Source organism: Haplochromis burtoni, unplaced genomic scaffold (assembly GCF_018398535.1).
Source record: "Haplochromis burtoni strain Fernald_Lab_line unplaced genomic scaffold, NCSU_Asbu1 Contig_137, whole genome shotgun sequence".
Classification (NCBI taxonomy): domain Eukaryota; kingdom Metazoa; phylum Chordata; class Actinopteri; order Cichliformes; family Cichlidae; genus Haplochromis; species Haplochromis burtoni.
In genome coordinates, this window is record NW_024582498.1 from 544,899 (window position 1) to 560,032 (window position 15,134).

The 15,134-nt window shown below is 39.2% G+C and overlaps 2 protein-coding genes across 2 annotated transcripts in view; one reads left to right on the plus strand and one right to left on the minus strand.

Annotated features, from left to right (window-relative positions):
• The window catches only part of shc3 (SHC (Src homology 2 domain containing) transforming protein 3), a 44,794-nt gene extending 31,781 nt beyond the window's left edge, over nt 1-13,013 (minus strand). The window contains exons 1-2 of the mRNA XM_042224412.1: nt 12,682-13,013; nt 3,257-4,628 (exon numbers count right to left, since the gene is read on the minus strand). Coding sequence (XP_042080346.1) covers nt 3,257-3,886 — 630 coding nt within the window. The 5' untranslated portion in view covers nt 3,887-4,628; nt 12,682-13,013. The remainder of the gene's footprint in view (nt 1-3,256; nt 4,629-12,681) is intronic.
• Nucleotides 12,799-15,025, plus strand: zgc:86839 (Cyclin-dependent kinases regulatory subunit 2-like). Its single transcript, XM_042224413.1, has 3 exons — nt 12,799-12,930; nt 14,182-14,309; nt 14,668-15,025. Exons 1-3 carry the CDS (start codon nt 12,872-12,874, stop codon nt 14,712-14,714), a joined length of 234 nt encoding a protein of 77 aa, XP_042080347.1. The 5' UTR covers nt 12,799-12,871; the 3' UTR covers nt 14,715-15,025.
• The last annotated feature ends 109 nt before the right edge of the window (nt 15,026-15,134 follow it).

The following is a 15,134-nucleotide window of genomic DNA, read 5'->3' on the forward strand; positions in this document are numbered from 1 at the left end:
AACTTCAGCAGGTCTCTTGGACCATGTCTAGATGCCTAAATGCGTGATTATATAGGACAAAAAGTTAAACAGGTGTACCCAAAAAAGTAGCTAGCTAGTATTTATGTAGTATAATTAAAGATAATGGTGAAATCTGAGATCTTTTTGAACAAAACAAATTAAAATAATTATTTTTCAATGTATGCTTTTGTAAAAAAAAGAGAGCTGCAGGAAGACCGACACCCAAATTACAACAACAGTTTGTTTCATGACCAAGCAGATGGTTTTCTAGTTAAAAATAAAAGCATCCAGCCATAGAAGAAGTTTACAAAGGTAAATTTAATGAAGCCAAAGTTGATGCTAACTTAGAAATAAAACAAGTCAAGGTTTATTCACCATTAAAAGTTTCCTTTTAAATAATCAAATCATTTCCAGAACCAGACTGCAACAGCTCATGCACAGGCCAGGAACATTTGGTGCTGATGAGTTCCATCACTTTTAAAATCATATTTTGAATTTCTCTGTAAACAAAACAGACTTCCAGACACATCAGTGTTTCCACTCTGGCCTTTAAAAAGAGCCAGTTCAAGAAACTAACTTGTTACAATCATAAATTTCCTTTTATAACTCTGTGTCTTTCTGCTCAGCATTTTGCGCTCAAACAAAAATATTATTTTGTCAATGTGACATTCTCAAATTGCCTATGTTCTCTATTTTTATAAGGGTGTGTTTGAAGTGTGTGCTTTAGCAGGGCCAAAAATACATCAAGCACTTCTAAAATTAGCAGAGCTCTATTCTGAGCTCACGCAGGGTTTATATTCCCTTATGTTGTATAAGAACGCACATAACCAAAACTCTAAAACTGAATTTCGGATTAACTAGGTTTCCAAGTGATCTAGATAAAAAAAATAATAATAATACAAACTGTAATTAATTTCAAACATTTCTAAATATTTAAGTCATACTGTATATTGCATTGTCTAAACCTGCTTTTGCTACGGTGTTTATTGTGTGCATTATCTAAAAATTTCTTCTGTATGAAAAGTGTGAAAAATCCATTGGTTTGTGCTCACAAACACAAATTGCCCCAACTTTTCATGACAGCATGCACAATTTTTAAACTACTCTTTTAACATGAAGTATATTTAGTGTCCGCAGCATCTTTTTTCTTGAGACTCTTGGGAGGAATCGTCCTGACAACTGAACGCACACCTTCAAGTGTGGCTTCTTTCCCCTATTTTAAAGGTGAAAATGTTTGTATATTTATGTTCAGAATCATGAAAAAAGGGAACATTTGTGTCCAAAAACAGGAATCGGTGGATAAAAAGTTGCAACTTTACACAGACTGCTTTGAGACTGTATTGCTTCTGTACAGTCTAGACAGGATAATCAGGTCCAGGAAATAATGCATGTGATCAATAAAAAAGAATAATTAATTGGTTGCAATTGAATTTAATAATCAAATAATCATGTAAGAATCGTTGGGGGGGGGTTTTAGGCAGTAAAACATTTATGGGATACAACTTTTGCAATGCGGCAATGCGGTCAGGAATAATAACATAATTTAATAAATATAAAGGACTGGATTTATGTTGATCAGGTGGCCAAGCACACGTTTGCCACATCAGCTTTGCAAACAATCGATACGTCAGTGTTATTTGGTTCTGAAATGCAAAGAAAGCAGATCTAAGAAATGTAGAAAGTGATCGGTTAATTACAGCTTTACTATTCTGTATTTCTTTTATTGTTTATGTGAACATATTATACAGTATAACCAATTCTATACATATTATTTTGTTAGTATTTGTCACATATTGCTCCTGTAAGTACAGTGGTAGGCTTGTGCTAGCCTTGAGTACTTGGAAGAAACGACAACTTGATTTTCACTAACTTGAAAAAGTCTACTTGCCTTCTTTTCAATCATTTGTGACCTGGATGACTCAGAACCTACACAGACAGTGGTATGCATATAGCCTGAACTCTGACCTTCCTAAAAACACAATGAAATACTAGGAAAGACCCCTGTTAAATCTGCTACCAGAAAACCTTATCATATCTAATGTGCATTTCTTTTCTTTTTTTCTATTTTTTAAAAACACAACACTAGTACGAGATAAAAGTGAGAGTGTAAACAGCATCACTGTCAGTCAATGCCGCTTGGGGGTAATGGTGCGTGATGTGCGAGGAGTGACCACATGACGCTAATTAAAAGTGCTGTGAGCAGAACACCACGTTGAACTCAATACACACGGGACTGAAACCACAGGGAAAGCCGGGGGTGGAGGGTGAGCACAGGACAGACCCATTTCCCCTCTCACAGTGTGGCTGCTTTCAGCGGCATTGACTGGACAAATAAGTGCTCTCTGCCTTAATGCAGTTAATGGAATGTCACGCTGGTCACAGATACTGTAGGCTTTGTTTGGGCTAGCTGTAGTAGGTGTCATATGATGGCAATCGTAACTTGATTTGGAAGATAACACATTTCCCCTGGCAGTGATGGCCTCAATTTTCATTTTCTCCAAAAAGCTGCATTTCTCTTTGCACTGCAGTACAAGACAAGGCAGGAAAAAAAATAGAAAAATTATTCCTTTACTTCACCCAGTAAAAATGTCCCCCCCCCCCCCTTTCACACCTTAAAGAGCCAGGACTCTGCATCATCACTCCTTATGCTAGTGACTCATTGCCGGCATGATGACATTCGCAGCTCCTGTAGTTGTGTGCCAACTTGCTCACCTTTAAATGATGTACGATGGTTGGACAACAGTAACAGCAGCCAGTGATAAGTGTGTTAAGACGAGGATGCTCCGAATATTTTTTCCCATTCAACCCATTCACTGTTGGCAAGCTAAAGCAGCCACAGAGGTGCACAATGTACAGAAATAACTCATCACCATGGTTACAAAAGCATAACGTTGCCTCTCTGTATACATGAGACTGGCCAAAATATCGGAGAAATGTAAATGCTTACACAATGTTCACATTGATAATTACCGTTTTTGTTTTGCCATTATGAGCTTTTCCTCTACTTTTCCCCTTAATGGTGACCTTCTCCTTTTTTCCTGAATTATTCAGTGCCAGTTTTCCGGTTGCTGCTATTTCACCCAGCCTACATACACCCACTCAAGGGCATGTTGTGAGAAACTACATTATTCCCACCCCACCCACCCCCACTTGCAGGTAGCTAAAACTCGACTCATTCAAAGAAAAGAGAGAATGGGAAAATGACTGGGATGAACAAAGAACAAAACGAGTGAGGGGAAAGAGTGAGTCCACCAACCTTAACAATGTATGTGACTCCGGGACCAGAGATCTTCTCGTTTGAGTCTAGCCATCCTTTGGAGGGTTTGCTCACCAGTCCACCGCCTCCACCTGGATTCCAGTCCTCTCCGCTGGGCTGGTGCTCATCCAGCCTGCTCTTCTTGCTCATGCTGACAGATGGCTCCAGCTGTGAACAGGGGGTTGAATGGGAGGCCGAACTGCACAGAGAGACACCCGCACCAGAGGCTGCCGCTGTAGCTGCGCTGGGACTCGGGCCACTGGAGCAGCCTGAGCCTGATCCCCCACCCCCCTGCAGCTTTGACACAGCCAGGTCCTTAACGGCCGAGGGCAGACCCTTTATGCCGAGCAAGCTGCCGGAGTTGCTGAATTTCAGGCCGGACACCTTGTTGATGAGCGTACAGAGGGTGGTGCCTCCATCTTCCAGGTGGTCAGAGCCATGGCCGGTGGGGTTGCTGGAAGGAGCGGTGGCGGAGGAGGGCTGAACCTCAGTCGGGGGTGTGTAAGACGTCTCGGCTGCAGACTGGGGGGTGGCCGAGACCTTGGGGTTCATGGACAGGCCGTGAAGAAGCTCATCGACGGATGTTACTGACTCATTTCTGAAGCGGTTGTATTTGGTACGGTGAAGCATACCCTTCTCTCTCTTTGCTCTCTCCCCTCTCTCCACCAACCAACACGCACAGCCTGCCTCGTTCACAAGCGTGCTGGCAGACGTGGCTGAGCGGTGCTGATTACCCTCTCCTGTAACATAGCAGCAACGGTAGGCAGCAAACGCCTTTTTAGCAATCACAGGCCACCTGACTGTAATTTTCTCTATTGAGGTTACAGTGGTGGTTGTGTTGAGCTGCTGCTGCTGCTGCTGCTGCTGCTGTTGTCGCCAAAGTCCAATCTGCTCTCTGTAAAATCCAGAGCTGCAATCCAATCCGTCAGAGGAAAAATATACAGACACAATCCACGGAAACAACACTGAAGCAGAGGGAGGGGGGGAAAGGATGGAAAGGTCTCTAAAAGGCTTCCAGTGTTGTGGTGCAGCTTTTAGTTTCCAGCGGTGACGCTGCTGCTGATTCCTAGCTCAAAATCCAAAAAGTTAAGAACAGAAAAAGATCTGTGTTGTTGATGATCACGGACACTGCAAGGGAAGAGCAAATACCCTCTACTGACTGCTGCCTGCCTGCCGGCTCAGAGCTAAAGCATGACTCACTGATCTGAGAAAACCTTCTCAACAAAAGGCTTGCTGAACACTGCAAATCACTTCCTGTTGGAGGGAGAGGGAAAAAAAAACCTCCCACTTACAGCACACTAGAACCAATCAATTTTTATATTCCCCAGTCTCATATTCATTCTCCATAATTCTTTTCTTCTTATTTGTTTTTCTGTGAAAAGGAAATGAGGGATGAGAGGTAACTTGATTGTCTTAGTAACTTCGTGAAGTAATCATTCATATTTTGCTGGAATTTGCGTCTTGAACAGTGCCATAAAACTGACGACCTAATAAAAGTTTGATAAAAGGATGACACACCATAAACTAATCACTTAGATGACAGTAAATGAAGTGAAATATGTAATGAAAACATCCTTTCAATTCACAGCTAAATTGAAGCGCCTGTCAAATTCTTATGGCACAAAAATAAAATAGACATTTCTATTTAAAGAAAAATAAAGATTCACCTTAAAATGATGCAAAAGAAATCTTCATAAATCATCAAGAGAAGCAATATTGCAAAATTTTAGTATGATTGGAAATAGGTGAAACATTAATATATTGCCCATGTTCAAGTAATATAATTGCATATTGTGAGCAGACATCAGTCCTGGACCACTCACCAAAATCTACCACCAGTTATTTCCACAGCTATTTATATTCGAGCATCAATTATATATAAAAAGACTAAAGCAATTTTACTTTTTTAAGCCTAAAAATGTTGACAATCTGCAATAGGAAACAGTTCAACAATGAAGCAGAAACAGATTCACAGCCACTCTAAAATACCCAGCAACTGGTCCAGGCTGAACTGCATGAATGATACGACTCAAACAAACACATTCTGAACGGCATGTTTCTCAGGCAGATAAGTCAATGAAATAGCCAGATGGATAAAAGGGGAAAAAAAGCTTCAGAGTCTCCTTAAAACCAACAGCAATGAAGCATCTTTGTCTCCTGGCAGCAGAAAGCACACATTCATATAAAATGTCCTCAAGAGCATCTAGCAACGGCGAAAGACTGACACTCATTCATAAGCAGCTTCCACTCTCACTGTGCTGCAGATTTCGCACTGCAGTCCCTCCCAATCCCTTTCCTGCCTGGCAAAAGGAAAAAAAAAAAAAAAAAGAAGAAGAAGACAGCACGTCTGCCTTCTCGCCTCAGAAACAAAGGCAAACACAGAAGCAGGGGGGAAAAAAGGCAAGCCCTCGCAAATCAAAAGTGACGGCAAAAAGACAAAGCAGAAACGGAGCAGTGGACAAGAGAAAAAAGGCATGCAGTTTTTAGTCTTTTATGTGAATGAAATAGCAGGCTGGCATACCAGTGTTTCTGTGAATGGAAGCAAGGCCTTTCTGCCTCTGCAAGGCAATCCCTAGGGATGGCATGGTCTTATCCAATGAGGAGCCAGCTGGATGACTCATTCAGAGGAGGCTAGCAGAATAGTGGAAGAGACCATTCCAGACACAGGTGTACATTCTGTTTTCTCTTAACTGTCCTTTAAAAAGCCTACGTGCATCATCAGACATGAGATGTTTGCATAATTAAATAAGATAGTGTTCTGTTAACAGAGTGGGAAACAAGAAAAAGGTACAGGACATGAAACAGGAGGAGTAAAGCCACCCCCGTGATTTTGATTGTCACCATTATCACCTTTTTTCCCTCTCTACATTCATGTGAACAGTTGCCACCTACACATTTAATTAGTAATTGACTTTAATGTCTCTCACTCTCTCTCCCTATACATACATACACACACACACACACACACATATGTGTATGTAATTATATACATACATGTACATATCTGAGGGCATTACAAATGCGCTACAACAACAAATATATTTAGAGCTAAAACTGGACATTTGTCACATGAAAATAAATAATTACCATCCATATATATTTTATTTGGGGTTTTATTAACTTGCAATATGACAATAGTATTTTTTTTTAAGTTAAAGTAACATACTTTTAAAAAAAACTAGCAAAGGTCAAGCAGGGAAATATATCCACTGATCAATTTGCAGATATTACTGGTCATATGTGTGTGTGTATATATGGAACATAGGACAAGCCGGCACCACGATCAAGCAGATTTTCCAAGAAAAACTTGCTTTTTGCTGCATGTTAATTTATAATTTTACATAAAGCATAAAATGGACTAAGCCTGGTTTCTCATGCTGTGTTACATGCAATAAATTGTTAACAATACACTAATAATACAATGCTCAAGAAATAAAGGGGGCATAATCGCAGGATAACACAAAGTCAATCAGTGTCCAATTAAGAAGCATAAATCGTTATACATCCATTTCATCTGCTCATCAGTTGCAAATTACAACAACAACAAGACAACTCCCAAAAAGGGAATGTTTTTTCAGATAGTGACCATTACTCTCTCCTTATCACTGAGACTATACCTCCAGTCATTTCAGGTTGCATCATAGCACATCAAAACATGCTTTCACAAAAGTCTTGGCCGAGTCTCCTAGCACACTCTCAAAAGTAAAGAGAAGACATGAGGAGATGGGCCATTACATGAGGACACTGGGACCTGGCAGGACTCCATGTGGCTGGTGTGAGGGCCTGACATCCTTTAGCTCTTACATGGTAAACACATCAGAGGGTCACCCAGGCAACTGGAGACTGAAAGTGACCAGCTGTCGACTTCAAAGTTGATGCGCTTCATTGTGGACGTAGCTTAATCCACCCATCCTCTTACTGTTATCCAAGTCAGGTTCGTGTGGGCAGCTGGAGCCTATCCCAACTATTATAGGGCAAGAGATGGGGTGTGTCGTAGTGCAGGGAGAGAAACCTCCTATGGACAATTTTATGTGCAAGAAAACTATTGACATGCCGTCTCACAAAACACAGTTTTGAAACTATACTCTTAGTGCTATTGCTTCAACCTGCGTGCATTGAGTAAGACAGCTGAACTGAGCTTAAAAGACATCGACTTGTGGGCTATAAAGTACTAGACGTAGTGTCCTGGAGTCCTGCACTGTAAATAGGTATCGGAGTTGTAGTTGAGCTAATGCAATATTTAAGATGATTCTCACTCAGCTTTCTGTGACGGTGGTTTTATTTCTGGGTTTCTGTCAACTTGAATTTACAACCTGTTACCCGAACTTGCTATTTTTTATTTAAAGTTAAGTTTCAGTTGTTGAGTGTTGTGTGCACAACTTTAATCTTCTGGGTTGATCTAACTTTTTTTTTTTTTTAAATCACGTGTTACCAGTTGACATCATATAATTAAACTGTCCCAACACTTCTCCTTTATCAGTGTGGTGTGCAGGAATGAACTATGGCTGGTCACGACAGGCGATTTTTGCCTATTGACCGACACTCAGCAGGAGTTTGGTGGTGCAGTATGGTGCTTGGCCTTCTCAGTATGATGCTTCCTGCCATATCAGGGGGCCATCTATGAACAGGTCACAGAGCACCTGATAAATAATAAATACCAGGTCTGACCTGGTATTTATTATAAAAGCTTCTCTTTCAAGCTAAATAATGAGCTGACTGTGACATGTTAACATATGCAGCTGGCAAGCGTGCCTGAAAAACCTAATTTGACAGACTTTAACAAATAAATGGACACGGGTAAGAAAACCTGTGGTCACGGAAACAAACTATAATTTCTAGGTGGAATACTTGGACATGAACATAAAAAGAAGCCTGATGAATACTGGAAACACTTTTTTTGGTAACATAAGGCTAAGAGGCACCGGTTTAGCTCAGGTGGATCCAGGATGTTTGGCGTGAACGTGGCCTTACTACCACAGCGAAGGTACAGTCCCAACCATGAAGCTCACAGGTGGGAGTGTGATGACATGGACATGCGGGATTCCAAAAGGTGTTGGGGAGTTGTAAATATAAATGGAATCATGAGTACCTGTGGATACTAAAAAACAAACAAACAAACAAACAAAAAACACGGTTGGAAAGGAATCTTCTAACAAAATAAGAATCCAAACACATCACAAGACTTTCCATAGGACAAAAAGTACTACCTCACCAAACTGTATGACTTGAATCCAGAAAAATAATGATAATAATAAAAACCTTAGAGAAGAAGGTAGAACAACAGATCCCTTTCTGTTTTTTACAGCTAAAAAATGCTTCTGTGGGATGGCAGAACTTCTTTCCAGAAACTGTGAGCAACATTAGTGTTCTCCATGCAAAAGAAGACTGGGTCTAAATTATAACATCGTGGCATATTAAATTATTGGGGGGAAAAAAAAAAGAATTGGAGTAATGAAAGATATGCTAACTGAGTGGCAAAAAACCCTGTTTGAAGTCATGTAAGTAATAGTTCACATGGGTGTACTGACTCCTGTTTCTTATTGTAATACAAGTGTTCAAATCCAAATCCAGATATTCGCCATTAAATGGATATAAAAATACTTTTGTAAGTAAGAACATTATTGCACATGTCACTTAATATCTGTCTCGTTTATTTTTCACAGGAAGGTTAAGATGGATAAGAAAGGTGACACATTTCTACCATGTCATTTTCCTGCCCTACATCCATCGTCCAATTCCGGGTCTATTTGTGACCATATTTCAATACCACTGTTGCCTATGGTTATACAATCATGTGTCATGTGTCTAAAAAACTCAATGAAACACAAAATGATGAATAGCAGAAGGGAAAAAAATATTGATAGCTTGGCCAAAGAGAGCAGAGTGATGTAAGAGTTTCCGATGTGGACAATAAAAGCCTTTAGAGCCGTTTTTCATAATCATGTCTGGGATATCGTTTGAGCTTTCTGTAAATGGTTCATTAAAAAGCATCGGAAGCACAAGAAGATCACAAGAGATCACAAGAGTATTCTGGGTTTCCTAAAGGATGTACTATAAATCAAGATTAATGCTTTAGCAAGCTATGTCACAGAAGTGGCTAGCTAAATCACTGTGGTAACTTACTTACCACATGTTTTGAAGCACTGTATAGAGTCGATGTTGGAAAAACACATTTTATATAGGCAGTTGTCAAGTTGTACATGAGCTTTTCAAGTTCAAGCTGTGCAAACTGTGCATTGCATTGTAACTGGAATTTGCATGTATTCAGTTAGAGGCACAGAAAATGTATAGATGGTTTTATACTTGGTTCTAATCTGCTGCCAAGTCTGCCTTACACTGCTTGAATTGGAACTACTAGAACACAGACTAAAAAAATCAATCAGACCATTCAATCAATAAAATAAATTTCACTCTGAGCTGGCAGAGTCATTTCCATGACTCTGTTATTAAGCTATGAGGCAGTAACCTTTAATGTTTGAATGTATCCAGGTTAAAGTTTCAGAGCTCTAATGTGCAGCAGTCATGTAAGCTATCATCAATAGGTTAACATGCAGCTTGTCCTTTTTTTCAAAAGTGTTGCAATTTTTGTTATATTTTTGTATACTTTTGTGGTCTTTATAGATTTTTATCATTATCATCTGATAATGACTGAATAGAGTGGGTACACTCACAGGGATCATTTTGTCCAGAAGAAGAGTGTTTTTATTTCAGTGTGCAAAGATTCTGAAGCAGAAGGCCCAGCTTAACAGGGAAAGTTGATAACCACTGTAGTAATATCCCTTTCTCTAACTGGAGTTTAGGTTTTGTCAAGCCAGCTTATACAAAGCAAGCGTGGCTGTGTTGAATTTGCTTCATTAGTATACTCTTTAGGTCCTGAGTGTAACTAGTGGTTTGCACCTTTTTCATTGGTGAAGATTGTTGATTATGATAATTATACACCTATCTCCTCAAGAAAGTTCTTGACTTTGCTAGATGTTGTGAAGGGTTTTCCTTACCAAGGAATGTAAGAATACCAGGCTGTTGATTCGGCCACTCCAAAAGGTTTTGCTCTCTCTCTCTGATAGGTTTATTTTGGTTTTTTAAATCAACAGTGGCCTCCATCACTTGCATCACCAACTCTTTAATCCTCATACTGAGAATTTCAGTGCTACTAAATGCAACTTCATCACTTGGAATCAACAACAGAATCTATTTAATTTATCAAGAAATAACAAGGGAACAAGGTGTACCTGGCCATGAAACTGCTTGTTGATCAACTTTCCAATTAATTTTGAGTCTCGAAAACAGAAGACTACAGTCATATGAAAAAGACTGTTTTCACAGGAGTCACGGGAAGTACAACTGACCCATGATTCAGTAGCCTGTAGAAACAGCTTAAGCACCAATAACTTAGTAACAGTTTCCTGTATGACTTCTCACAGTGTTGTAGAGAAATTTCTGCCCCATGCTTCTGTGAGGACTAGAAATGTTGATTTACAAAACCTGTGCTAGCAAATGGTATGGGGACTGTAATTAATTTTAGATCGCTTTAATGGTTAATTGCATACTGAGCACTCAAAAAGTATAAAAGTTACAGATTCACATTTCATTTCTTTTATTTATTTCACACATGGTTCAACAGTGTTTCTTTTCCTACATTCAGAACCTCCTTCCCATTAATATGACACTGCACCCATGGGTGAAAAGGAGCAGGAAGAAGAATAAATTCTTGTTAGCACCTGCCCCCTATCTGCAATCCAAATATTCTTACAAGAGGGCGCCAATACCCCCCCCAAAAACCCTCTAAGATGTATCTTTATGTAACAATGCAAAACTAAACAACAAATCAATATAATCAGCAATATACAGCATTAAATGGCAATGAAAATTTTTTTTTCTTCCACATTTAGCCCCAATTACTTTCATGTTCTTCATACTGATTTATCCTTTTAAGTATGTAGCACATTTTAAAACGGTGCATGTTTGTACAACTCTTGAGATTATCTTCAAGAGAATTCCATATTCTTATACCTTTAACTGTCGGACACATTTGCCTTTGTGTGGTCTTAGCAAACTTAAAGTCAAACTTCCTTCTACTGTCCCCACTTCCTGAACACAATACAAACATGTGTTATTTTTTGCCTTGCAGGTGAATAATAATGTCTGTAATTTCACTAAGTCTTCAAATTTCAACAATTTCGATTTTATAAACAAATTATTTGTATGTTCTCTATATTTAACATTATGAACCATTCGTACCACTTTCTTCTGTAGCAAGTATAGAGGATGTATATAAGTCACATATGTATTCCCCCACACCTCAGCACAATAACTGAGATAGAGGAAAATTAGTGAGAAATATAAAATACGCATTGCCTTATAATCTAATATATCTCTGACGTTACCCAGAATATAAATATTTTTAACCATATTTTAACCATATATTTTTTGCTGATCAAAGGGTCAAACATCCTTGGTCAGGAAGAGGGTAGCCTCCCCCTCACCCTAGATGGTTCATCCTAGATAACACGGTGAGGAAGTCCTGCAGTTCATCTAAACAAAGAGCACTTAGACTAGAACAGACGCAACTACGTTAATCCTACCATAAAACAATAAGACACGGTATGACCTCTCATGCTCCCAAAGTGCTGTCTAATACACACAAAGTTTGCAGACTATCAAGGATCAAAACCTCTACCAATCTACAACTAATTACAAAACTCTAAGCATATATAAGTAAATATTTCTAAGCATAAATGACAATCAACAATACAAACTCTAACATTATTAACCCTTTTTACCTTAGATAAAAAGATCACGCAACACTTCTTTACAGGATTGCTTCTCATCATCAAGGTTTTTGGTTATTTGCCTATGCACAGCTCTCTAAAGCTCCTGCCACAACATTTCAACCAGGCTGAGGTCTGGGCTTTGGGCTATTGCAATATGTTGATTCCTTTGTTTTTGAGCCATTCTGCTGTAGATTATGTTAGCCCTGCAACAGACTGGCGACCCATCCAGGGTGTACCCCACCCGCCCTATGATAGCTGGGATATGCTCCAGCCACCTGTGACCCTGATAAGGATAAGCAGAAGTGACTGGATGAATTTAACATGCTAACTGAGGCCTGTAGAGTCTGAGATGTAAATCTTCACACCTGAAAACTCCACACTAGCAAACTGCCAAAACGTCATCTTGTATAAATTTGGCCACACTTGCTTATGATGAAATGAAAATAAAAATTTTACCTGATGATAATTCATAAGGCTTTAAGGAAACTAGTAGTACACAGTATTTTATTTTAACCATCCTCATCAGGAATAACACAGTAGTGTATTTTAGTGTTGTGATGCATATTTAAACATGTGAGATATATTGTGTTTCTATTTTGTGTGAAGATGAACAACTACTGCAAAAGAGGGCTGAAAACAACTTAAGACACTCACCTGTACTTTGATGACGGCTCGAGAACTACGCTAAAGAGGGAAATTCTGGTCACATGACAGAAGTCGTCCAATCAATACCTTTGAGCAATCTGCACGGAATGAGCTACAGGTGGGCACTTGTTGTTATTCTACAACCCCAGTTTCTCGTAAAACTTTTCTAATAATTAACCTGATTTTTTTTCCTGTAAATATGTCTCGGAACCAGATCTACTATTCCAACAGGTACAGTGACGACCATTACGAGTACAGGTGAGCATTATTGGTTCGCATGTTCAACTTTAGTAACGTCAACTAAAGATTAGCAACAAAGAGAAGACGTCTTCAGTGGATATTTAAAAAAAAAAATTAAACGTAGACAACCGACACGAAGTAGTTTCAAAGTTTAAGCTTTGTCACGCTTTTTTTAGTGGAGGTGTAATAGTAGAATAATAATATATAGTAAAAAATATCTTTTTCATTATTATTATTATTATTATTATTTTTTTTTTTTTTTTTTTGCACTATTTAGTGGAGGTGTAATAGTAGAATAATAATCCCATTGAATGTTGCCGTTCAATGGGAACACCACCATTACGGTGACAAACTTTTAGTGGCTGTAAAGTGAAAGTCTGACCGCCAGGTGTCGCCAGAACAGCTCCAGTGCTCCTTGAAAGGAAGCGACCACCCTGAGTTAGTTCACATTTTCAGTATTGCTTCAGTTAATTTCCAGTATGAATTTTCTCGTTTCTTCTTTTTTTTGGGGGGGGGGAGGGTTAAAGTTTTTAATCAATATCATTGCTAGTTTTAGGCTTTTAAATTATTTTTTTATGAAATGTATTTGTCAAGGGGGAAGATTTTGGAAGTTCATAATGGGTATAACAATACAAATACAAGAAGTCAGTCGGATTATAGTCACTGAAACATCTGAGGTTTAAATGAGCAGAGCTTTGTCATCTTGGTATGTTGGCAAATGTGACCATTTTTTATATTAAGAATTTTAAAAGCAAGTTAACAATATCTTTGCCACCCCCATCACAGTAGATACGTTTAAGACCCCTCAGGCCAACTTTGTATTGATTTGCACTGCTTGACCTGCAAAGGAATACATGGACTCAATGCACGCCTGCAAGATCCTGCAAGCCACTCAATGGCTTAAATATAGCGGTTTCCTTTAATTTGGCACCTGTGTATCGATCTGTATGTGTTTTTTTTTCTGTAGACAATTCACATATGACTTTCGGCTGCATTTTACTTTTTAAGTCGTGATGAAACATTTGTTCCTGGAGACTCCTGTATAGCAGGAACTCCCTAAGAGACTTTGAGCATGTTGTCTACATATCTGTCTCTGGACAGTTTTTATCAACATAACATCACAACTGCAAGATCCAGTTGACACTTTGCATGGTTGTAGTTTAAATCATATCTCAGATAACTGGTGTCGTCCAACAGGATAGTTGCATCAAACCTTACAAGATATTTACACTCCACTAATGATTAACAATCGTTTGTTCTCATCACTAGACATGTTGTTCTGCCTCGGGAGATGACTAAATATATCCCAAAATCCCACCTGATGTCTGAAGAAGAGTGGAGACAGCTGGGAGTGCAACAGTCCCAGGGATGGATCCACTATATGATACACGAACCAGGTAATCTGCGTGTAATGTTATTGGCTTGCTTTTGAGCTGCTGAAATGTTGGCAACCTGGACTTGGCTGCAAATCCATTATGTTCTTAAAAGCTCTTGTAAGTTGGAGTTGATTGTTGATGCTATTCGTGCACCGTTATGTCTGGTTGACTAGTAAAGCAAAAGTAATGGTTTTCTCGCAGTTCATTTAAATGCAGGCCCAGATGCCGAGATGCATCACCAGAATGGCTGCAGAGTCGTAGGACTTTGGCTGTAACTACAGTGTAGCACATCATTCTGGTAATAGGCCTTTAAAACACACAATGATCGGGCCTCAGGTCACTAACCTGTTTGTATATTTGTCTGCTATTGTTCTCCCAGAGCCACACATCCTTCTGTTCAGAAGACCTCTACCTCCGAAGCAATGACGCAAGACCCCACCCTCGCACTACTAGAAGAGTCCTCCTGTGATCTTTTATTTAAGATTATTAAGTGTATACTGTCTGGCTGCTCACTGCAGCATATGAATTTCTCAGCTTTTTGATGTAATCCCTCTGATTTGTTTGCTTTTTTTTTTTTTGCGGAGAAAGGAGGAAGAAATCTTTGACTTCAAACCGAATTTCTAAATTAATTAGAGATGGTCAAATCTGGTGTCAGTCTCTCTGTGTGTTCAGTTACATTTGTTTAATTGTCATGCTCTGACCTTTACAGTAATAAACAACCTGCTAACCACCTCCTGTTTTTGGGTTATGTTCCTATAAGTGGTCACAAGAGGGTGGTGTGGCTCCACTAAACACCACCATGAAACCAGTGTTGTGCTGAAATACAGAAATGTGCCTTAGGAAGCT

What these genes read in the sequence shown, in the direction of transcription:
- zgc:86839 (XM_042224413.1), top strand. Translation starts at nt 12,872, where the DNA reads ATGTCTCGGAACCAGATCTACTATTCCAACAGGTACAGTGACGACCAT. An exon ending in GACGACCATTACGAGTACAG is followed by an intron (nt 12,931 to 14,181) that starts GTGAGCATTATT and finishes TCTCATCACTAG; the next exon opens with ACATGTTGTTCTGCCTCGGG. An exon ending in CTATATGATACACGAACCAG is followed by an intron (nt 14,310 to 14,667) that starts GTAATCTGCGTG and finishes TTGTTCTCCCAG; the next exon opens with AGCCACACATCCTTCTGTTC.